We start from the raw sequence: 25,296 nt of genomic DNA on the forward strand, positions 1-25,296 counted from the left end.
AAACTGTATCTCCAATGACATAGGAAAATGTGGGAGGGAGGTTCTGGAAGCCAAATTTAGGCTCTTAAGTAGAAAGCTGAAATCCAGATCCCTCCAGGGTTGCATTTTGCGAAATGCTCCCAATTCCACGTGCAGGACCCAAGAGGCAAGTAGAACTCCGAAGTCTTAATGCGTGGTTGAGACAATGGTGCAGGGATGAGGGATTTAGATTTGTTAGGAACTGGGCAACCTTCTGGGAAAGGGGGAGCTTATTCCAAAAGGACAAACTCCACCTTAACTGAGATGGAACCAGGCTGTTGGCGCTAACATTTAAAAAGGAGATAGAGCAGCTTTTAAACTGAGATGTGGGATAAAGCCAACAGTTACTCAGGAGCGGATGGTTCAGTGTGAGGTATCCTTGGAGGATACTATTGAAACAGGATATTAAGGGAGTCCTGGTAGAGACTATACAATAAATACAGCCATGCAGCATGCAACCTCAACTACTGCCCCAACTGAAACATTTACAAACAGTACAAAATGCGGCAATTCGGCTGTTAGGTCACGCACACATCTATGATCATGTAACTCCATTATATTTGAAATTCCATTGGTTACCAATGAAATTTAGAATTAAATTTAAAATCCTGATGCTGGCACAATAGGGCATTATTTGAGTTACAACCATTATATCTCTCTAATCTAGTGTTACTTTACACACCTAGTCGCTCATTGCGATCTTTAAATGATCTTTGATATCCTAGTCCTCTAAACATTCTTCTTTCCTCCAATCATCATCCTTTCCTTGAAGTTCCTTTCTCATCCCAATTCCTGTAAACCGTGTCGAGCTCTACGATTGTGGAGATGGTGCGGTATACAAACCTAAGGTTTAGTTTAGTTTAAGAACATAAGAAATGCCTCCGCTGGGTCAGACCTGAGGTCCATCGCGCTCAGCAGTCCGCTCACGCGGTGGCCCATCAGGTCCAGGACCTGTGCAGTAATCTTTTATCTATACCCCTCTATCCCCTTTTCCAGCAGGAAATTGTCCAATCCTTTCTTAAACCCCAGTACCGTTCGCTGCCCTATAACGTCCTCTGGAAGCGCATTCCAGGTGTCCATCACACGCTGGGTAAAGAAGAACTTCCTAGCATTCGTTTTGAATCTGTCCCCTTTCAACTTTTCCGAATGCCCTCTTGTTTTTTTATGTTCTGAAAGTTTGAAGAATCTGTCCCTCTCTACTCTCTCTATGCCCTTCATGATCTTGTAAGTCTCTATCATATCCCCTCTAAGTCTTCTCTTCTCCAGGGAAAAGAGACCCAGTTTCTCCAATCTCTCAGCGTATGAAAGGCTTTCCATCCCCTTAATCAGTCGTGTCGCTCTCCTCTGAACTCTCTCGAGTAACACCATATCCTTCTTAAGGTATGGTGACCAATACTGGACGCAGTACTCAAGATGCGGACGCACCATTGCCCGGTACAGCGGCAGGATAACTTCTTTCGTTCTTGTTGTAATACCCTTCTTGATTATCCCCAGCATTTTATTCGCTCTCTTGGCGGCCGCTGCGCACTGTGCCGTCGGCTTCATTGTCATGTCCACCATTACCCCCAAGTCCCTTTCTTGGGTACTCTCATTTTAACATCCCTCCCATCGTATAGCTGTGCCTCGGGTTTCTGATTCCCACATGCAATACTTTACATTTCTCAACATTGAACTTCATCTGCCATCTCTCTGCCCATTCCCCCAATTTGTCCAAGTCCCTTTGCAATTTTTCACAGTCCTCCTTTGTCCGAGCTCCACTAAATAGTTTGGTGTCGTCCGCAAATTTTATTATCTCACTCTTTGTTCCTGTTTCTAGATCATTTATGAATATATTAAATAGCAGCGGCCCGAGCACTGAGCCCTGCGGAACACCACTCGTGACCTTCCTCCAGTCTGAGTAGTGTCCCTTCACCCCTATCCTCTGTTTCCTACCCGCTAACCAGTTTCTGATCCATCTATGCACGTCTCCGTCCACCCCATGGTTCTTCAGTTTCCGGAGTAGACGTTCATGAGGCACCTTGTCAAAGGCTTTCTGGAAATCTAGGTATATGTCGTCTATGGGGTCTCCTTTGTCCATCTGTTTGTTAATTCCCTCGAAGAAGTGCAATAAGTTGGTCAGACACGATCTCCCCCTGCAGAAACCATGTTGGCTGGTTATCAGAAGTTCGTGTTTTTCAAAATGTTCATCAATTTTTTCTTTTATTAGTGCTTCCGCCATTTTCCCCGGAACAGAGGTCAGACTCACCGGTCTGTAGTTTCCCGGGTCTCCTCTTGATCCCTTTTTAAAGATGGGCGTAACGTTGGCTATCTTCCAATCCTCCGGAATCACACCTGTTTTCAGAGATAGGTTGCAAATTTGCTGTAGTAGTTCCGCTATTTCCTCCTTTAGTTCCTTCAGCACCCTTGGATGGATTCCATCCGGACCCGGGGATTTGTCAGTTTTTAGTTTTTCTATCTGTCTGCGCACATCATCAAGGCTCACTTCTATGGATGTTAACTTTTGTGCTTGATTTCCATTGAAGAATTGCTCAGGTTCCGGTATGTTGGTTGTGTCTTCGTTTGTGAATACAGATGAAAAGAACATGTTAAGTCTTTCTGCGACCTCTTTCTCTTCCTTCACCGCTCCCTTCCTGTCTCCGTCATCCAGTGGTCCCACCTCCTCCCTAGCCGGCTGTTTCCCTTTAACATATCTAAAGAACGGTTTGAAATTTCGTGCTTCCCTGGCTAGTCTCTCTTCATACTCTCTTTTGGCTTTTCGAACCACATGGTGACATTCTTTTTGATACTTCCTGTGCTCTCTCCAGTTTACCTCAGTTTTGTCCCTTTTCCATTTTCTGAATGAATTTTTCTTATTGCTTATCGCTTCCTTCACTATTTTAGTTATCCACGCCGGGTCTTTTATTCGACTCTTGTTGCACCCTTTTCTGAATCTGGGGATATATAGATTTTGCGCCTCGCTCACCGTGTCCTTGAAAAAGGACCAGGCATGTTCTACCGTCTGCCATTTTTGGGAAGTGTTCCTAAGTTTCTTCTTTACCATTCCCCTCATTGCTTTGTAGTTACCCTTCCTGAAGTTAAAAGTTGTCGCTATGGTTCTCTTTCCTTTCAGTATTCCTACTTCCATCTTGAACTTGATCATATTATGATCGCTGTTTCCCAACGGTCCCACTACTTCCACTTCCTTTGCAGGTCCCCTTAGCCCATTTAGGATTAGATCCAGAGTGGCATTTCCTCTTGTCGGTTCTCTAACAAGCTGTTCCATGAAGCAATCTTGTACAGCCTCCAGAAATTCTGTCTCCCTAGCGCATCTTGAGCTTCCGAGACTCCAGTCTATCCCAGGGTAGTTGAAGTCTCCCATAATAACCGTGTTACCGCCTTTGCATTCTCGCTTCATCTCAGCTTCCATTTCTTCATCGATGTCTCCGGTTTGTCCGGGTGGACGATAGTATAGGCCTATCTTTATTTCAGGCCCTTTCCTTCCTGGTATTTTAACCCATAGTGATTCTAGCTTGTTGGCCATCTCCGCTGTGTCCATTCTTGTCGATTGTATGCTTTCTTTTATGTATAGTGCTATTCCACCGCCTTTCTGTCCTGACCTGTCCTGGCGATAGAGCTTGTACCCCGGCAGTGCTGTATCCCATTTGCTTTCCTCATTCCACCATGTTTCAGAGATTCCAATGATGTCTATGTCCTCCGCAATGATCATGGCTTCTAATTCCCCCATTTTGTTTCTTAGGCTCCTTGCATTAGTATATATGCAATTTAGCTCCTGGAATTTTGTTGCCTTTAATTCCTTTCCCTGTGCTTCGGTCTTTAGATTCTTCTCTTTGGCTACAATCTTTCTAACCTTCTCTTCTTGGTTAGTCGACTCCTGTAATTTGTCCATTGTTTCTTCCCAGCCTTTTTTCCCCTCAGTATCTTCATGGGATACCTTTTTCCGAAACATCGACACTTGGTCGACTGTCGGCTTTCCCCTTCTTCTTAGTTTAAAGCCTGTTCTATTCCTCTCTTGACATTGTTTGCTAGAAGTCTAGTTCCCGCTGTGCTCAGGTGCAATCCATCTCTCCTGTAGAGCTTGCTCTTGCCCCAGAACGTCGTCCAGTTCCTCACGAAGTAGAATCCTTCTTCCTCACACCATCTCCTCATCCACGCATTTATTGATTGTAGTTCATCCTGCCTTTTCACATCTGCCCTCGATACCGGTAGGATCTCTGAGAATGCTATCTTCTGGGTCCTCATCTTCAGCTTCCTTCCCAGAATCTTGAACTGTTCTATCAGCGAACTTCTTTTGTAGTCTCTCCTGCTGACATCATTCGTCCCAATGTGGATCATTACTGCGGTCTCTTCCGTCTCCGCACCTTCCAGGATCTTTCCAATTTTGTCCACGATGTCCTTGGTTCTCGCTCCTGGGAGGCAGGTCACCAGTCGGTCCTCCCTCCCTCCTGCTATGTGGCTGTCCACATGCCTCAGGATCGAGTCCCCCACTAGGATCGCTGATTTTCCCTTCTTCAATGTTCGCTTCGGTCTCAGGTCAATGTCCTCGGTCTGCTTCGCTCTCTCTTCTTCTGGGCATCGACTGGCCAATTTCTCTTTGTGGGTGTCTTCTTTGAGGTCTTCTGCTTCTTGTTCTCCCTTCGATGTAGGTGTAGCTTCTTCTATCATCTGAAGCTCGTTCTCTTCCACCCTCCTCTTGTATGCTTCTTCAATGAATTTCTCAAGTTCCCTGACTTCCTCCTCGATGTGTCTCTCGCTCGTGAAATCTTCAGCTGTCCTGACTGGGTCTTCCGTGGTGTAAAGTCCTTCTAGTTCCTGTATCTTGTCCTCTAGTCGCTTGACTTCCTTCTTCAAGCTTTCCAGTTCCTGACACCGACCGCATACATATGACTGTCTCCCCGAGGGGAGGTAGTCATACATATGACAGTCGGTGCAGAACACTGGAAAGCTCATCTTCTGGTTTCCCTCTGCTTCCATAGTCGTTCCTACTTTAAGATAACACTTAAGATTACGTGCTCCTTGTGTGTCTGCTTTCTTCAGCGCTTTCTTCTTGTGTGTGCTGCCTTCGCTCTACCTTACTATACTTTGTTTGTGTTTGTTCTTTGTGTGCCTGCTTCTTGCCTTCTTCTTGTGTGTACTGCCTTTGCTCTACCTTACCTTACCGTTGTTTGTGTGTGTCGTTCCTTCTGCGCCTGCTTCTTCCGTACCTTTCAGTCTTTCCCTGGTGTTCCTGGGTGTAGTAACTTGGCCCTTCTTGAGGCCCTTCGCAAAGGCGCTCTCGCTAAGGCGAGCGCCTTTGCTGCGCGCCTTCGCCGGGCGCCGAACGGCTGGGCGCCGTTGGCTCCTCCCCCTTTAAGGGTTAGTCCGGCGCTGCCTCTGACGCGGGGGGGGGGGGGCGGAGCGAACTCTCACCGCTTCCCCGAGCCTGGTTCCTGCTGTTACTGCCTCCTTTCTTCGGTGCTCGGCACCGACGCTGTCTTCCTCCCCACTGAGCAGTGAAACGCTGCCTTTCTCCTCACTGCTCCTCTTCTCCTCTCTTCGGCACCGCGTGTGCCGCGCTGGCTCCTCCCCCTTTAAGGGTTAGTCCGGCGCTGCCTCTGACGCGGGGGAGGGGGGCGGAGTGAACTCTCGCCACTTCCCCGAGCCTGGTTCCTGCTGTTACTGCCTCCTTTCTTCGGTGCTCGGCACCGACGCTGTCTTCCTCCCCCACTGAGCAGTGAAACGCTGCCTTTCTCCTCACTGCTCCTCTTCTCCTCTCTTCGGCACCGCGTGTGCCGCGCTGGCTCCTCCCCCTTTAAGGGTTAGTCCGGCGCTGCCTCTGACGCGGGGGGGGGGGAGCAAACTCTCGCCGCTTCCCTGAGCCTGGTTCCTGCTGTTACTGCCTCCTTTCTTCGGTGCTCGGCACCGACGCTGTCTTCCTCCCCACTGAGCAGTGAAACGCTGCCTTTCTCCTCACTGCTCCTCTTCTCCTCTGAAGAGCTGTTAGTAGCTGTTCCCCTTATTTCAAAGGCTCACCTTGTCTCAACCAGAAATGGTGCATTTTTCTACTTAGTTCCAATATTGTGGAACAATTTACCAGTAGAGTTAAGGAAGGAAGAATCATTTAAAAATTTTAAGAGACATCTAAAACCAAATTTTTTTCAAATGGCTCTCCCGAATTGAATAATGGAATGGGGACCGCAATCTGCCCTAGTTTGTATTAATTTGTACTGATTCGTGTTGATTTGGATTTATTAATTTCATATAACAGTTTTAGTGGATATGTTTTAGAAAGGTTAATTTCTTTGATGCTCTCAAGCTCTGCCAGCGATGATCTGTGAAGTGTGCTTTATTAAGACCTGCACTAAAATACAACTGTTTGCTATCAGGTCGCTTCAGAGACTTTTCTATCTCTTAAATTTGTTTTATTTTTAATTTTTTATCTCCTTTCATTATTTCTATTTTCTAATTCTTTGATTTTTGATCTTGGAAATGTATTATATGTTGTTTTTTTTAGTTATTTATGATTTTCAAAATATTCAATTCAAGATTTAACTTGTACAGAAAGTGATTTACAACAAAGAAAATTTTTCCCCCCCAAGTTATATAAGAAAATAAGTATTGCTTAATCAACTCAAGTCCACAATAAGATCCAAGATGTAATATAAACGGAATAATAAGAAAATACTAACATAAGAAGCGTGGTACACAATTAACTGATATACAGGCGTCTACCGTATTTTCACGCATATAACGCGCGCGTTATACGCGTTTTTACCTACCGCGCATACCCCTCGCGCGTTATATGCGTGAGCGCGGTATACGAAAGTTTTCAAACATAGTTCCCACCCCGCCCGACGCCCGATTCACCCCCCCAGCAGGACCACTCGCACCCCCACCCCGAACGACCACTCGCACGCGCTCCCACCCGCACCCGCATCCACGATAGGAGCAAGAGGGAGCCCAAGCCCTCTTGCCCGGCCGACTCCCCGACGTCCGATACATCCCCCCCCCCGGCAGGACCACTCGCACCCCCACCCCGAAGGACCGCCGACTTCCCGACAATATCGGGCCAGAAGGGAGCCCAAACCCTCCTGGCCACGGCGACCCCCTAACCCCACCCCGCACTACATTACGGGCAGGAGGGATCCCAGGCCCTCCTGCCCTCGACGCAAACCCCCCCCCCCCCCAACGACCGTCCCCCCCCCCCCAAGAACCTCCGACCGCCCCCCCAGCCGACCCGCGACCCCCCTGGCCGACCCCCACGACCCCCCCACCCCCCTTCCCCGTACCTTTGGAAGTTGGCCGGACAGACGGGAGCCAAACCCGCCTGTCCGGCAGGCAGCCAACGAAGGAATGAGGCCGGATTGGCCCATCCGTCCTAAAGCTCCGCCTACTGGTGGGGCCTAAGGCGCGTGGGCCAATCAGAATAGGCCCTGGAGCCTTAGGTCCCACCTGGGGGCGCGGCCTGAGGCACATGGGCCCAACCCGACCATGTGCCTCAGGCCGCGCCCCCAGGTGGGACCTAAGGCTCCAGGGCCTATTCTGATTGGCCCACGCGCCTTAGGCCCCACCAGTAGGCGGAGCTTTAGGACGGATGGGCCAATCCGGCCTCATTCCTTCGTTGGCTGCCTGCCGGACAGGCGGGTTTGGCTCCCGTCTGTCCGGCCAACTACCAAAGGTACGGGGAAGGGGGGTGGGGGGGTCGTGGGGGTCGCCAGGGGGGTCGCGGGTCGGCTGGGGGAGCGGTCGGAGGTTCTTGGGGGGGGCGGTCGTTGGGGGGGAGGGGGGGTTTGCGTCGAGGGTAGGAGGGCCTGGGATCCCTCCTGCCCGTAATGTAGTGCGGGGTGGGGTTAGGGGGTCGCCGTGGCCAGGAGGGTTTGGGCTCCCTTCTGGCCCAACTACCAAAGGTACGGGGAAGGGGGGTGGGGGGGTCGTGGGGGTCGCCAGGGGGGGTCGCGGGTCGGCTGGGGGGGCGGTCGGAGGTTCTTGGGGGGGGGGCGGTCGTTGGGGGGGGGGGGGTTTGCGTCGAGGGCAGGAGGGCCTGGGATCCCTCCTGCCCGTAATGTAGTGCGGGGTGGGGTTAGGGGGTCGCCGTGGCCAGGAGGATTTGGGCTCCCTCCTGACCCGATATTGTTGGGGAGTCGGCGGTCCTTCGGGGGGAGGGATGTATCGGACGTCGGGGGGGGGGGCATCAGGCTTTCAGGATGGGGACAGACCTTCAAGGGGGGACAGTGCACGGAAGTCAGGGGGGGGGTGAACGGAGAGTCGGGACAGCGCACGGAGAGGCGGGGCAGTGCACGGAAGTCAGGGGGGGGTGAACGGAGAGTCGGGACAGCGCACGGAAATTCAGGGCAGTGCACGGAAGTCAGGGGGGGGTGAACGGAGAGTCGGGACAGCGCACGGAAAGTCGGGGCAGTGCACGGAAGTCAGGGGGGGGTGAACGGAGAGTCGGGACAGCGCACGGAAAGTCGGGGCAGTGCACGGAAGTCAGGGGGGGGTGAACGGAGAGTCGGGACAGCGCACGGAGAGGCGGGGCAGTGCACGGAAGTCAGGGGGGTGAACGGAGAGTCGGGCAGCATGCGCGGTATAATCGTGAGCGCGTTATACCAAAGTTTTTGTGCTTATCATCGTGATTTCTGCGCGCTATACACGTGTGCGCGTTTTATACGGGTGCGTGTTATTTGCGTGAAAATACGGTAATACATTAAAGTCCTCATTTCTTTTCCTTCTCCAGGGGGAACAAAGTGAGAAAGGCCGTTAGCTGATATGGCTAAAAAAAACGTATTTCTGAGAATTATACTGCACTTGCATGGGTGACGAAGATAAAAAGTCACCCCAAGAGCTAATACTCCAGGTTTTAATAATAAAAATTATTTTCTACGCTTTTGTGTGTCTCTTGCCAAATCTGGGAAGATTTGTATCTTAAAATCAAGAAACTTTTTCTCTTTATTTTTAAATAAGTCTCAAAAGCTAATTTTTGTCCAAAGTAAGAGCTAAGGTTGCTATTAATGTTGCTGGTGTTGCACTTTCTTTATCTGATAGTTCAAGTATAGCAGATACATCAATTGGTCCTTGATTTCTTTCCTGTTGATTCTGATTTTTATTTGGCAAATAATAGACCTGGGTAAATGGAGGCAATGAATCTTCAGGCACTTCTAATATCTCCAACAAATAACATTTTTTCTCTTGGGGTAACTGTTAGAATTCAAGGAAAATTAATCAATCTGAGATTGTTACTGCTGGAGAAATTTTCAAATGTCTCTATCTTCCTTCTTAAATTAACATTGTCCTTCATTAATGTCTCCAGAATCAATTTGGAGGATTTGAGTTCATCTTTAATATTCTGAATATCTATTTTTGATTCGCTCAGGTCTTGTTTTATTTGAAAAACGTCCTTCTCTTGAGTTTTTATCTTCCCTTCAATTTGAAGATAATTAGTATTCACTGTTTTAACTAAATTGGCAGTCAGATCCCACAAGGCGTCTAATGTTACCTCTTGGGGCTTTATAATATTTAAAGTTTGTAAGTCTGATGATGGAAAGTTTTGCTCACCAACCAAAGGTTCTCCTCTTCTCTGTCTCTCCTGGGTCGGATCTGACCCTGTTGTTAATCCATCCTCATGAGTACTCAGGCTCCAATGAAGACTCTGAGAGCCTGGGTCGCTGTTTTTCTCACCGTCTCCGGCAACTTCTGGGGGATAACGCAACTCGACTTCCGACTGCCTCTCTATCCCCGGGGAACTGGTGGCTCGAGGGTTAAGGGGAGGAGCTCTCATGCCGGGGCTCAATGTGGTCTCAAATGCCCGAAGAGACGCATCCGCTCCGTTCCCCGGAAGCGTCTCGGGCAAAGGCAACGCCGACGAAGCTATGGCGCCCTGCATCCGCCTCACCAAGTCTTCAATATTTCCAAAGGGAGACGCTCCAGAGCGTCGCAAGGCTCCAGGGACACTCTTCCTTCTCCTCTTCGACATGACTGGTATGTAATCCGGTGAACAACGTCAGAAGGAAAATTTTCCGAAGAAAAGGCTTTGCGGGCAGTAGCTCAGAAAAACGTGACCCCGGCCATCTTGGACCTCATGTATTATATGTTGTTATTACTTATTTTTACTTTATCAGGTACTTTAGCTAGATTGTGAGCCTTCGGGACAGATAGGGTAGTTTTTCTCAAGTACCTAATTTCATTTTAGTTTGATACATTGTAAACCACTTAGGTTAGTAAAATTCAGGAGCAGTATATCAAATCTTAAATAAACAAACATAAACATACTTGTTAAGAACCTCAAGCCTGAAATTCTGCACTCACTTCATGCAGTGAGTACAGTCCATGCTCACTGAAGGCCTTTTTCCAAAGGATCTGGAAGGCCTAGTGGCAAGACGTCTCACGGACTACTTAGAACTCCACAACATATGCCACCCCTCCCAATCAGGCTTCAGGACCAAATACAGCACAGAGACATTACTAGGCTCTCTCCTGGACACAGCCCAAGAACACTTAATAAAGGCAAAAAAATGCTAATCATACAACTAGATCTCACCACAGCATTCGATCTGGTTGATCACACCATACTACTACAAATATTGGCGACAATAGGAATCACAGGCAGGATATACACATGGTTTCAATGATTCCTACAATCCAGACACTACAGGGTAAAATCAAACAAAGAAAAATCAGAATCCTGGTACAACCCCTGAGTGTGCCCCAAGGATCCCCATTATCACCAGTACTCTTCAATCTATTTGTCGCCTCACTCGGCACTTGCTTGGACTAACTAAACATAACATCATACAGCTACGCAGACGACATCATCCTCCCCATTGATCAACCAACCCCCAAAGCAATAAATGCACTACACAAAACACTAGAAACAGTAAAACAATGGATGAAAAACCACAAATTAAAGCTAAACCCAGACAAAATAAAATTCCTTCTTCTTGAAAACAACAGAGCCCCTACAATAACAAGCCTTGAAATAAACTCCATCTCATACACCATACAACCCCAACTAAAACTACTAGGGATGACAATAGAGTATCAGGCAACTACATATCAAAAAAACAGTTCACAAAGCCTTCGCAGTCATGCGTAACCTAAGACAAATCCGCAAATTCTTCGATAGAACACAATTCAGGCTCCTGGTCCAAGCATTAATACTAGGACTACTAGACTACTGCAATATCATATACCTGCCCTGCCACCATGATAAAACAACTACAAACAGTGCAAAACACAGCCCTCAGACTAATCTATTCACTGAAGAAGTACGACCACATCACCACTGCCTACCAAGACACACACTGGCTACCTGTACAAGCACGAATACTTTTTAAATTCTACTGCATGCTCTACAACAGTGTTTTTCAACCTTTTTACACCTATGGACCGGCAAAAATAAAAAAATTATTCCGTGGACCGGCGGTTGAAGAACACTGGGCTAAGTCGTGGGCCAGACCTCACCCATCTCTACCCAATCTCCACCCCAGACCCCGTCCCCCATAATAGTACTAATTGCACCTTGCACGTCCCGTGCCTCATCTGGAAGCCTTCCCTCTGACGTTGCAACATCAGAGAGAAGGCTTCTGTTTTAGTCGCAGGATGCCCGCAGGAGCCACTGTCCGAAGATAACGCCGCATCGATCGCACTGCGGACCGGCGGTTGAAGAACACTGTTTTGGGTCTGATGCACATGCTGGCCCTGTGGACCAGCAGGAAATTTCTGTGGACCGGCACTGGTCCATGGACCGGTGGTTGAAGAACACTGCTCTACAAAACCCTACATGGCAATGGACCATCTTACCTGAACACTCACCTAACTCGGAACAACTCTTCCAGACTAAGGAGAACTCAGACACCCTTCACCATTCCCCCCCCCCCCAATCAAAGGAATTCAACATAAAAAAGTACACGATGGACTACTCGCCACGAAAGCAGCAAAACTAGACAACCACATTGCCACCTTACTGATCTCAGTGCCAAACTAAAATACCTTCAGGAGGAAAATAAAAACCAGGTTATTCAAGAAATATGTCAAGACAAACACCTGACACAACCAATAACCTCACTCCATCACCAGACTATAAATGTTCCAACCAATAACTTACCTGGCTATGACCAGAATCTCATCCTTTTGTAATCCGCCTAGATATTGGCAGAATAAAAGAAACTAATGTAACACATTCCCTGGATATCTAAAATACGTATTTTAGTAGTGTCTCAGCAATTGTTTTAGCTGATATTCACTGATCTGCTGAAATCAGGTCATGGACATGGTTAACAATTTCAGGAGTTGACACCGTTTGAGCCCTCCCAGTTCTTGCTGCATCTTAAGTCTCAAAATCTCCACACTGAAAGTCTGCACACCACGTATTCACTGTGGAGTATGATGGACATTTGTTGTTGTGTTTGGATTTCCTTTGGCGTTTTCTTCTGCAGGAATAGGAACTTCATGATGGCTTGGAATTCCACACTTGAAAATTCCACACTTTTCGTTGACATGGTTCAATCAATGATCTGAAACAATGTCAAAAACATAACTTACGATTCCGCAAACTGGCACTTTGCAAAATAAAATAACACTCTTTTCAGCTACAGTAGCAAATTTGCGATCAGAATTTAGGACGTTGGTTCAGCTGAGAACTTTTCACCACTCCCTCGTAGCTGTGATCTTACATTCTGTAAAATCAAAAGCTCATTTTTGCACCTGAGTTACTATGAAAGCTCTAACCTCACAACCTCACCTTTAAGAGTCTTCTTCAAGTGTGACAAGAGTCCCCCAAGCCTCTGAAGGTCAAAATAATCCACCTTGCCATTATAGAACAACTGAGGAGGAACATAGGCATCTGAGGAATGAAGTAGAATAGAAAGAAAAAAAGTGATAATATATTTTACAATAGTTATCATGAATGTGTGTAATTCTCAAAACCTTCAGTAACCCCTAACTTCAAAAGATGTAGATATACAGACCCTCAGAAGTACCACCTAATACTCAAAAAGTCTCATTGTACCAGGCTTTATGTACTACTTCCTCACCGGATCCTCCAACTTCTATCAATTTTAGTGAATTTATTTAACCATATGTGTATATAGATGTTTAGAGTACTTAGCTTATATTCATGGTCCTATTTTCAGGGATTATACCGCCAACATGTTTCACCCAAAGGGGTTTTCTCAAGGCTCATATCCCTTTGTCAAAGCGAGAATTCACAGGAGCCATTAAGGAAGCCGCTCAGCACTGAGCAGCAGCGCCAAATCGCGTGCCTGCTCATGCTTCTCAGCGGCCGAAGACACACGGCAGCCAGTTAACAGTGGGGCAGGAACTTGGAAAGCTCGCTCCTGCCCGCTGCACCTCCACCAGCGATCCGCAGTAGAAGTATGAGGCTAGGACAGGGAAGGTCTGATGGGGGAGGGAAGGAAGTGTGCTGGTGCAGCATCTGACAGGGGAGGGAGGGAAGGAAGAATGGGGCTGGGTGCAATGCTTGACAGGGGAGAGAGGGAAGGGTGCTGGGTGTAGTGCCTGACAGGAAGGGAGCTGGGTGCAGTGCCTGACAGGGGAAGGACGGAGGGAAGAAAGGGTGCTGGGTGCAGAGCCTGACAGGGGAGTGAGGGAGAGAGGAAGGGTGCTGGGTGCAGAGTCTGACAGGGGAGGGAGGGAGGGAAGGAAGGAAGGAAAGGGGCTGGGTGCAATGCCTAACAGGGGAGGGAAGGGTGCCTGGCAGAAAGGAAGCTGGGTGCAGAGCCTGACAGGGCAGGGCACTTGAATATTAAGCCGCCCAACTTATATTCGAGTCAACCATTTTTCCTCCTCTTGGGGGGGAAACGGGGGATCTCGACTTATATTCAGATCGACTTATATTCAAGAATATACTTTATGTTATGTCTCTAACGCTGTTATAATTTTTCCAATAGTGTCCCCTGAAGAAGGCGTTTTTCAACGCCAAAACTGGGATCCCTGTTGGGACCTACTGCTTTCAATAAAGACTTGTTTTGGTTGTTAAGACATCCCCTTTGCTTTTTCTCCTTGTTTTCACTTGTATCCCAAGGTGAGGGACTCTTCTGTTTGCCTGTTTGTAGTGGATTGTATAAAATGTATAAGCGTGAAAAGATATTCACATACAACAACATACTGTATATACAATATGAATATGAACAGTGATAAATCATAAGTGTGTCACCATTTATCATTCTCTGTGAAGGCATGCGTATCTGTTGTAAAGATTGTATGGCTAAGAGCTTTGTGAGTATAGCAAGTTTGAACAAGGGTATGTGGAAGCATTATGCAAGGGGGTGCTGAAAGTGGATGTGGATTCATAGGGGAGTGTCTGTACAGGGAGAGAGAACTGTGGAGCAGGGGAGAAATATGGAGAAATTTGTGGGGGTGAATGTGACAGTACGACAGTTTGGGGAGTTTAAAATGTGTATAGAGCAGAATGTGTATATGGTTATGTGGGGGAAGCTGCGAGTGCTGGAATATTGATGTGGAGGGGGCTGTGTGCTTGTGTGTATGAAAGGCTGTTTGAGAGGCAGTGGTATCGCGGCTCTAGATGTTTAGAAAGTAGGGAATGTGGCAGTTTTTGCTGAAGAGGTATAAAGGGGTGGTGAATATAAAGCATAGATAAAGATAGGTTTTAAAGTTATAATTATTTACAGATATGGCAGTTTTCTTCTCATCTGTCAATATTTTGTAGCCTCTATCTAAGGCACAGGTGTCAAACTCAAGGCCTGCGGACCGAATTCGGCCCGCCTGGCTGTTTTATATGGCCTGTGGTGTGATGTGTTTTCATTGCCGCCCCCAGTGTTATCCTGTGGCCGGCTTCCTCCTCCTCCTCACTGCTGCGGTGTGCACAAAGCAGCTAGCAGCGGCTGCGGCTCCTACACGCGTCCTGCGCCTGAACTGGAAGCCTTCTCTCTGACGTTGCAACGTCAGAGGGAATGCTTCCAGATGAGGTGCGGGACGCGCAAGGAGCCATCGTCCACGGCTTTGTGCATACTGCGGCAGTGAGAAGGAGGGAAGCCGGCCAGAAGATAACACCAGAGGCGGCAATGAAAACGTCGCATCGCACCGCAGGCCGCATAAAACGGCCAGGCGGGAGCAGGCCAGAAGATAAGGCACCGGCACGCAGCAGATGGGGTAAGGAGCTTATTTGGGTGGGCGGGATGGCGGATGCTGCTTCCAGCACGGGGATGCGATGCAGTTCTCGCAGGGGGGGGGCATTTACGGGCAGGGGGGCGATGCCGGTTTGAGCGGGGAGGGGAGGGTGATGGAGCAGCGCCGGTAGCCTTGGGTGAGGGAGGAGGAGGTGGAACGAATAAAAGCGAGTTTCCCTTACTTCCTATGGGGAAACTCGCTTTGATATTCGAGCAATTTGGTTTACGAGCATGCTTCTGGAACAAATTATGCTCGTAAACCAAGGTTCCACTGTACTTCAAAAAGTATTATTATCAATCCAGGATAGGTTCTTTATGCTGTAAAGACATGTTACCTTCACTGTACACTGCTGATGGGCTATTCGTCTTAAATTCATCCCAGCAACGTCTGAGGGCTATGATAAGGCGATGCAAGAAGCATACCATATACTCAGGAGGACACAGCACTGTTGGATTCTAGCAAAAGAGAGGCACAAAAAACCATAACTATACATAGTAACATGGCTAAATGATAGCAGTTGTCATTCCTCATCATACACAACATTCAAAGAACAACATACCACTCAAAGAGAAGTACAGTGAACCTCAGAATGTGCAATCCAAAATTCAGTATAATCTAGTAGGGATGTGCACTGATTTGAAATGACATGGCAAATGTAACAATAGTTCCTTTGTTTCGTAAACTTTCCAACCCAAAACAGGAAAAAGTCCCTGAAATGTGGGTTTCTTTTCAGAGTTAAATTTCAGCTCTAACAGCCTTAGTCAATAGCTATGAGGCACAAGCCAGCCTTGAACATGAACTGATATTCTTCTTCTTGAGAGTCTGCAATAGCCAATGCATGCCTAGCTGTGTCTTGTATCTCTGGTAATCTTAGGTCCTATTTCCTAACTGGCCCAGCAGAAACCAGTTCAGTAAAGGTTTGAACATTTCTGTCATATTTCTGGACTTGTTTCCTGTTGCTTCAGTTTTATTCTTCTGAGGTTTCTTGAATACTAGACTAGAGCAAGACGAGAACTAAGATACCATGAGCAATGGAAGATTAGGTAATCTTTGACTCTTTTCTCTCATTCTCAGCTCAGATCCAACAAACAGCTAAAACCTGTCACTTCCTCCTCTATAATATTGCCAAAATCCGACCTCTCCAAGCACACTACCAAAACCCTTATCCACACTTTCATCACCTTTCGCTTAGACTACTGCAACGTACTTCTCTCAGGTCTACCGCTGAACCACCTCTTTCCTCTTCAATCCATTCAAAATGCTGCTGCACAACTCATATTCCACACCTCAGGTGGAATGTGCACAGCCCGTTAGGACGAAGAGATAATCTGACACCCTCAAATCTTAGGTCACCTTCAGGTAACGAGGGAGAACCCTTCTGACATCTAGCCATGCTAGTATCTTGTCCTGCTTCTTTACACCTTTGGCATAATCATAGTAACATAGTAAATGATGATAAAACCTGTTCATTCAGTCTGCCCAACAATTACACTTATTATAAAAATTCATACTTGAACTGAATTATCTTTTTTCTTTGATATTACTGGGTGCTAAACCATAGAAGTCTGCCCGGAACTACTGGAGTTACTGTCAAAGGCTTGATACCTTGGGTTCCAACTACTGGAGCTGCCGCTGAAGCTCACTCCAGCCTATCCAAACCATCACATCATTTGGAGGAAAACAGGCCATAAAAGTCTGCCCAGAACCTTCCTCATGTTCCAAATTACTGGAGTTTCCACTGAAGCCCTATTCAGTTCATCTTACATCGAATTGCCTTATACAGGGCACAGACCATGCAAGTCTGCGTAGTACTGGCTTTTACTCATCAATTAATTCATTCAATTTTCTGTACCGTTCACCAGGATAGACAGGGAAAAATGTTTGAGTACCTGAATAAATTCATGTAAACTGTTCTGAGCTCCCCTGGGAAAACAGTACGGCAAATGTAAACCCCCCCCCCCACACACACACACATACACACACAGATTTTAGAAGAGGGGAACCCTCAAGGAAACCTCAGAAACTCCTAAAAAACCCCAATTCAACTACACCCCAATGTCTCTCATAGTGCTGCCATGCGTTGCGCCTGCATGAGCATACAACTCTAGCTGGACAGAACCACCGCAAATTTCAGGGGAGTACTGTATACCAAACTCAGTAAACGTAATAAACAACTGGAAATAATGCTTAATAATTCACTCAAAACACAAAAAAAGGAAGTTTGTTGAAAAGTTACAGCAAGCAAATCTGTTTTTGACACAGCAATGCTCTGTTCTTAATGTGATGGTGAACATGGAAGATGCCATTTTAACTATTCAGATAAGTGGGGGGGGGGAGTTTGGACAGTTTGAACCATTAATTCAAGTTTCAAGTTTATGAAAAGATTTTTTATACCGCTTATTCAAATTTCTAGGCAATGTACAATAATAATAAAAAAGAAATATCTTAAAAGGAACAAAACAGTTGAAGTTAAAATATTAAACAAAACCATGTCTTCTGGGGGTAATGATGATTTCTTATCTCACTTTAGTTGGCTGTTTATTTTTGAGCATTCAGTTTTTTACTCCTTTTTGCATTTTGAATAATTTACTGTCTGAGGAAAGTCAGCAGTATACAAAACTAAACTGAGAGACTGGAATCAGTGCATGGAAAATGCCACAACTACTCAAAAAACCTTTCCCCGGAAGCCCTAGAAGGTTCTCTGCAACAATGAACACATAATTTGTCTGTAAAGTGGCTTTTGCTGTTGTTCGTCGTCAGAGAAATGTTTATGGATAAAACGGTAACTTCTAGGAAAAAGGAGAAACACAGCTGAATCCTCTATAATAAAACCCTAAGCGCGCATGCACACTTAGGAAGTCGTGATCCCTGCCGCCGTAATGTGTGCCTCCGTGCCGAATTCAATTTGAGGCGTTTGGGGCAGAAGAAGGAGAGTGCGACTGTTTCATTCGGCGGTTTGGCATGCGCAGTAGAGCGTGCAGCAGTTTCCCCATCAGTAGGAGCCTGCGGCGGTTTAAACATTGCCTTTCTTCTACGACGCTACAACCCCGAAACCAATGCAGACCACCACGAAAACCGAGTAAAAGGTAAAATGAATGGAGAAGGGCTACTGCTGGACAGGGGAGCAGGGAAGGAGTGCTGCTGGAGAGGGGGGAGGTAAAAGGAAGGGAGAAGGGGCTACTGCTGGACAGGGGAAGCAGGGAAGGGGTGCTGCTGAACAGAGGGGAGGTAAAAGGAAGAAGGGCTACTGCTGGCCAGGGGGAGGTAAAAGGAAGGGAGAAGGGCTGCTGCTGGACAGGGGGGAGGTAAAAGGAAGGGAGAAGGGCTACTGCTGGACAGGGGGGAGCAGGAAAGGGGTGCTGCTGAACAGGGGGGAGGTAAAAGGAAGGGAGAAGGGATACTGCTGGACAGGGGGAGCAGAGAAGGGGTGCTGCTGGACAGGGAGAGCAGGGAAGGGGTGCTGCTGGAGAGGGGGGAGGTAAAAGGAAGGGAGAAGGGGCTACTGCTGGACAGGGGAAGCATGGAAGGGGTGCTGCTGAACAGAGGGGAGGTAAAAGGAAGAAGGGCTACTGCTGGGCAGGGGGAGAAGGCAAGGGGTGGTGATGGATAGCCGAGGAAAGAGAGAGACAGAAAGACAGACAGACAGCGGCCAAGAAGAGAGAGAGAGAGAAAGAATGAAAGACAGACACACACACACATCTATTCTAGCACCCGTTAATGTATAGAAACATAGAAACATAGAATATGACGGCAGAAAAAGGCTGTAGCCCATCAAGTCTGCCCACGCTAATGACCCACCCCCAGACTTCACCCGGCTAGAGATCCCACATACATATCCCATTTCTTTTTGAAATCGAGCACGCTGCTGGCGTTAATCACCTGCAATGGAAGTTCATTCCAATGATCGACTACCCTTTCGGTGAAGAAATACTTCCTGGTGTCGCCATGAAATTGCCCACCTTTGATTTTCAGTGGATGACCTCTTGTGGTTGAAGGTCCTTTAAGAAAGAAGATATCGTCTTCCACCTCGATGCGGCCCGTGATATATTTAAAAGTCTCAATCATGTCCCCCCTCTCTCTACGTTCCTCGAGCGAGTATAGTTGCAGTTTATTCAGTCTTTCCTCATATGGGAGGTTCTTGAGTCCCGAGACCATCCTGGTGGTAATTCGCTGAACCGACTCGATTCTCCACACATCTTTTTGATAATGTGGTCTCCAGAATTGAACACAATATTCAAGATGAGGTCTCACCATGGATCTGTACAGGGGCATTATGACTTCGGGCCTCCGGCTGACGAAACCTCTACGGATGCATCCCACCATTTGTCTAGCCTTGGATGCAGCTTTCTCCACCTGCTTGGCAGTTTTCATGTCTTCACTAATGATTACTCCCAAATCACGTTCTGCCCTAGTCCTAGCTAAGGTCTCACCATTCAGAGTGTAAGTTCTGCATGGGTTTTTGCTGCCAAGGTGCATGACCTTACATTTTTTGGCATTAAAGCCCAGCTGCCAAGTCGAGGACCAATGTTCCAATAAGAGCAGGTCCTGCTCCATACTGTCGGGTAAGGTGCTGTTATCTACTATGTTGCATAGTTTGGCGTCGTCGGCGAATAGTGTTATTTTACCTTGAAGCCCTTGAGTCAGGTCTCTTATGTATATGTTGAAAAGGATCGGTCCCAAATAATTTCCTGTGGCACTCCACTGGTCACCTCTGATGTATTGGAGGGGGTACCGTTAACCACCACCCTCTGGATTCTACCGCTTAACCAATCATTGACCCATGTCGTCAATATCACTCCCAATCCCATCGAAGTCATCTTGCTCAACAATCTGCGGTGCGGGACGCTATCAAAAGCTTTGCTGAAGTCCAAGTACACAACGTCTAGAGACTTCCCCATATCCAGTTTCCTTGTAACCCAGTCAAAGAAGCTGATCAGAATGGATTGACAGGACCTTCCCTTTGTGAATCCATGCTGCTGGGGATCCTGTAGATTCTCCTCGGTCAGGATCGTATCTAATTCTTGTTTAATAAGTCTTTCCATGAGTTTGCTCACTATTGAGGTGAGACTGACTGGTCTGTAATTCGCAGCCTCCGTTCTGCAACCTTTTTTGTGCAATGGAATGACGTTAGCTGTTTTCCAGTCCATGGGGACTTTCCCGGTACTTAGGGAAAGATTGAACAGCACGGATAGCGGTTCCGCCAGGACATCACACAACTCCCTAAGAATCCTGGGGTGTAGATTGTCCGGTCCCATGGCTTTGTTCACCTTGAGTTTTGATAGTTCGCCATGGACGCTGCTGGGTGTAAACTTGAAGTTTTGAAACGGGTCTTCCGAGGTTTGTCTTGCCTGCAGTTGTGGACCGGTCCCCGGCGCCTCACAAGTAAAGACTGAGCAAAAGTATTCATTTAGTAGTTTGGCTTTATCAGAATCCGTTTCTGCATAGGTCCCGTCTGTTTTCCTGAGACGTACTATCCCATCTGTGTTTCGTTTCCTGTCGCTAATGTATCTGAAGAAGGATTTATCCCCTTTTTTAATGTTTTTCGCTAGTTGTTCTTCTGTTTGAATCTTGGCCTCTCTGACTGCCGCTTTGACTGCTTTAGACCTGGTCAGATAGTCTTCTTTTGTCACCCTGTTTCCTGTATGCTTGTAGGAAATAAAAGCTTTTTTTTTTCCTTGACAAGATCTGAGATCTCTGCAGAGAACCACTGGGGCTTGTTCTTCCTCCGTCGTTTGCTTACTGTTTTTATATAACGGTTTGTTGCCTCATGCAAGGTGCATTTCAGGATTGACCACATAGCCTCTACATTATTGGTTTCAGCTTGGTTTTGTAGCGCCTGATGGACGAAGTCTCCCATGCGTTTAAAGTCAGTGCCCCGAAAGTCGAGGACCTTTGTTGCTGTGTTTGATCTAGTGAAGCCTATCTTGATGTTGAATCATACCATGTTGTGGTCGCTGGAGGCTAGTGTATCGCCTACCGAAACTTCTGAAACGCTTTCTCCGTTGGTGAGTATCAGGTCCAGTGTCGCCTGATCTCTGGTGGGCTCCAGCACCATTTGTTTGAGTTGCGCACCTTTTATGGAGGTTAAAAGCCTTCTGCTGCCGCTGGTAGTAGCGGAAAGTGTCTTCCAATCAGCATCGGGCATATTGAAGTCCCCTAGCACAACCGTGTCCCCGCGTAAAGTGATGTTCTCAATGTCTTTGATTAGTTCCATATCCCTGTCTTCCTGCTGTTTTGGGGGCCTGTATACTACACCCAGATACAAGCATTTTTCGTTTCCTCTGGCCAGGTTCACCCAGAGTGATTCCCCGGTGTAGTTGACATCTGTGATTCTGGTGACTTTGATGTTATCTCTAGTGTATAGTGCTACCCCGCCCCCTATCCTTCCCTCTCTGTCCCGACGAAGTAAGTTGTATCCTGGTATAGCCATGTCCCACCCATGTGAGTCTGTGAACCAAGTCTCAGATATCGCTATTACATCGAGGTCGGCGTTCGTTATCTCTGTCTCTAATTCTAGAATTTTATTGCCTAAGCTGTGTGCATTAACATACATAGCCCTCCATACTTTATGTTTGCTGAGACCCTGTGTAGAATTTCCCGCCTGAGTTTGAGTGGCTTTTGTATGATTGTTTTTACTGTGTGAACTTACCTCGGTCTCAGAAATGGAGTGTCGATTCACCTCTCCTGGAAAATTACTTACTGCGCTAGTACATGAGTGGGTACCCTCCCCCAACTTACCTAGTTTAAAGCCCTTCGGAGGAGGTGGGCTAGTCGATGTCCGAATGTAATGGGCTTAAAGACTAGTTTAATATAATTAGTGTATATTATGGAGCAAATGAATCCCCTCTGCTTATCCATAAACATGGAAAATTATTGGTTTATCAACTTACCCCACGATTGTTGGCATTTTCCTGCAGAAATTTCCGAAATTTATTTAGGAAGATATATCTGGAGGCTTCTCCCTAAAAGAAAAGAATGCACATCTCCAGTTCAAAGTAGATATCATCACATATTTAATACTGCCTTTATTTAAAAAAAAAAATAAATCCCTGCAGTCATAAGTTACTTGATAATTTAATACTTTTACAGCTGCTTCATGGTTAGTGTGTTACAGAACGCTCAACCTTCCTCAAAAGAAAATTTTAGGTTATAGATATTATAGAACACAAAATTCTCCACCATAGTTATTGTGTATGTGCAAGTTATTTCATGGTAAATTTAGTGAAAGCAGGTATTCACCAAGAACAGCAGGATGAAATCCTCATACACAATAGTGCTGTCACTGGTAGGGCTTACATGAGAAGTTACTCCAGCACTGCCTCCTATCTCAGTCAAATTATTAGCTAAAAGTAAACAACAATTTCTTGAAGAGGTGAGCAACTATGTGAGGACTTGTATAAAACATTACACACTTTTTTAGATCAACTTTGAAAACATAATCTGCTACAAATGAACATTGGGATTCCTCAGCAGTTCCACAATTATGTTCACACCAGACAACCTTACAGAGGACAAGGGAGAAATTTATACAGAAGAGGGTCATCACACACAGGACCATCCATCAATAGGCCATCATGGAAGAAATTCCTATCATCAATCTGTCCTTCTATGAGGTGACATCTACTCAAGTTAAAGTTTTAGAAAAGTTTGTCCTTTGTGCAGTATTCAATTTACAATCCTTTCAAAACCAGAATCATCTTATACACATTTAAAAGTAACATAGTAACATAGTAGATGACGGCAGATAAAGACCCGAATGGGCATCCAGTATGCCCAACCTGATTCAATTAAAAAAATTTAAAAAAAATTTTTTTTCTTCTTAGCTATTTCTGGGCAAGAATCCAAAGCTTTACCCGGTACTGTGCTTGGGTTCGAACTGCCAAAATCTCCGTTAAAACCTACCCCAGCCCATCTATACCCTCCCAGCCATTGAAGCCCTCCCCAGCCCATCCTCCACCAAACGGCCATACACAGACACAGACCGTACAAGTCTGCCCAGTACTGGCCTAGTTCAATTTTTAATATTATTTTCTGATTCTAAATCTTCTGTGTTCATCCCACGCTTCTTTGAACTCAGTCACAGTTTTACTCTCCACCACCTCTTTCGGGAGCGCATTCCAAGCATCCACCACCCTCTCCGTAAAGTAGAATTTCCTAACATTGCCCCTGAATCTACCACCCCTCAACCTCAAATTATGTCCTCTGGTTTTACCATTTTCCTTTCTCTGGAAAAGATTTTGTTCTACGTTAATACCCTTCAAGTATTTGAACGTCTGAATCATATCTCCCCTGTCTCTCCTTTCCTCTAGGGTATACATATTCAAGGCTTCCAGTCTCTCCTCATTTGTCCTCTGGTGCAAGCCTCCTATCATTTTCGTTGCCCTCCTCTGGACCACTTCAAGTCTTCTTATGTCCTTCGCCAGATACGGTCTCCAAAACTGAACACAATACTCCAAGTGGGCCATCAACACCTTCTTTCTTCGACTGGCTACGCCTCTCTTTATACAGCCCAGCATCCTTCTGGCAGCAGCCACTGCCTTGTCACACTGTTTTTTAGCCTTTAGATCAGGGGTGTCAAAGTCCCTCCTCGAGGGCCGGAATCCAGTCGGGTTTTCTGGATTTCCCCAATGAATATGCATTGAAAGCAGTGCATGCAAATAGATCTCATGCAGATTCATTGGGGAAATCCTGAAAACCCGACTGGATTCTGGCCCTCGAGGACCGACTTTGACACCTGTGCTTTAGATCTTCGGACACTCATCACCCCAAGGTCCCTCTCCCCATCCGTGCATATCAGCCTCTCACCTCCCAGCATATACGGTTCCTTCTGATTATTAATCCCCAAATGCATTACTCTGCATTTCTTTGCATTTAATTTTAGTTGTCAGGCATTAGACCATTCCTCTAACTTTTGAAGATCCTTTTTCATATTTTCCACTCCCTCTTCGGTGTCTACTCTGTTACAAATCTTGGTATCATCTGCAAAAAGGCACACTTTTCCTTCTAACCCTTCAGCAATGTCACTCACAAACATATTGAACAGGATTGGCCCCAGCACCGAACCCTGAGGGACTCCACTACTCACCTTTCCTTCCTCCGAGCGACTTCCATTAACCACCACCCTCTGGCGTCTGTCCGACAGCCAGTTTCTGACCTAGTTCACCACTTTGGGTCCCAACTTCAGCCCTTCAAGTTTGTTCAACAGCCTACTATGAGGAATTGTATCAAAGGCTTTGCTGAAATCCAAGTAAATTACATCTAGCATATGTCCTCGATCCAGCTCTCTGGTCACCCAATCAAAAAATTCAATCAGGTTCGCTTGGCACGATTTACCTTTTGTAAAGCCATGTTGCCTCGGATCCTGTAACCCATTAGATTCAAGGAAGTACACTATCCTTTCTTTCAGCAACACTTCCATTATTTTTCCAACAACTGAAGTGAGGCTCACCGGCCTGTAGTTTCCTGCTTCATCCCTGTGACCACTTTTATGAATAGGGACCACATCCGCTATCCTCCAATCCCCAGGAATCACTCCCGTCTCCAGAGATTTGTTGAACAAGTCTTTAATAGGACTCGCCAGAACCTCTCTGAACTCCCTTAGTATCCTGGGATGGATCCCGTCTGGTCCCATCGCTTTGTCCACCTTCAGTTTTTCAAGTTGCTCATAAACACTCTCCTCCGTGAACAGCGCAGAATCTACTCCATTTTCTTGTGTAACTTTGCCAGACAATCTCAGTCCTTCTCCAGGATTTTCTTCTGTGAACACAGACCAGAAGTATTTGTTTAGCACATTTGCTTTTTCCTCAATACTCTCCACATATCGGTTCCCAGCATCTTTTAGTTTAGCAATTCCATTTTTCATCTTCCTCCTTTCACTAATATATCTGAAAAAATTTTTGTCTCCCTTTTTTACATTTTTAGCCATTTGTTCTTCCGTCTGTGCTTACGCCAGACGTATCTCTCTCTTGGCTTCTTTCAGTTTCACTCTGTAGTCTTTTCTGCATTCCTCTTCTTAGGGTTTTTTATATTTCACGAATGCCAACTCTTTCGCCTTTATTTTCTCCGCCATTAGTTTGGAGAACCATATCGGCTTCCATTTTCTCTTGTTTTTATTGATTTTCTTCACATAAATATCCGTAGTCATTTTTATCACTCCTT

The 25,296-nt window shown here is 46.4% G+C and overlaps 1 protein-coding gene across 4 annotated transcripts in view; it reads right to left on the reverse strand.

Moving 5' to 3' along the window:
- The window catches only part of RNF123 (ring finger protein 123), a 363,039-nt gene that overhangs the window by 160,186 nt on the left and 177,557 nt on the right, over window positions 1-25,296 (reverse strand). For all 4 annotated transcript variants that reach the window (XM_033926520.1, XM_033926519.1, XM_033926522.1 and 1 more), the window contains exons 19-21: window positions 22,029-22,100; window positions 15,473-15,593; window positions 12,731-12,832 (exon numbers count right to left, since the gene is read on the reverse strand). In XM_033926520.1, the coding sequence (XP_033782411.1) occupies window positions 12,731-12,832; window positions 15,473-15,593; window positions 22,029-22,100 (295 nt within the window). The remainder of the gene's footprint in view (window positions 1-12,730; window positions 12,833-15,472; window positions 15,594-22,028; window positions 22,101-25,296) is intronic.

Source organism: Geotrypetes seraphini, chromosome 17 (genome assembly GCF_902459505.1).
Source record: "Geotrypetes seraphini chromosome 17, aGeoSer1.1, whole genome shotgun sequence".
Lineage (NCBI taxonomy): Eukaryota > Metazoa > Chordata > Amphibia > Gymnophiona > Dermophiidae > Geotrypetes > Geotrypetes seraphini.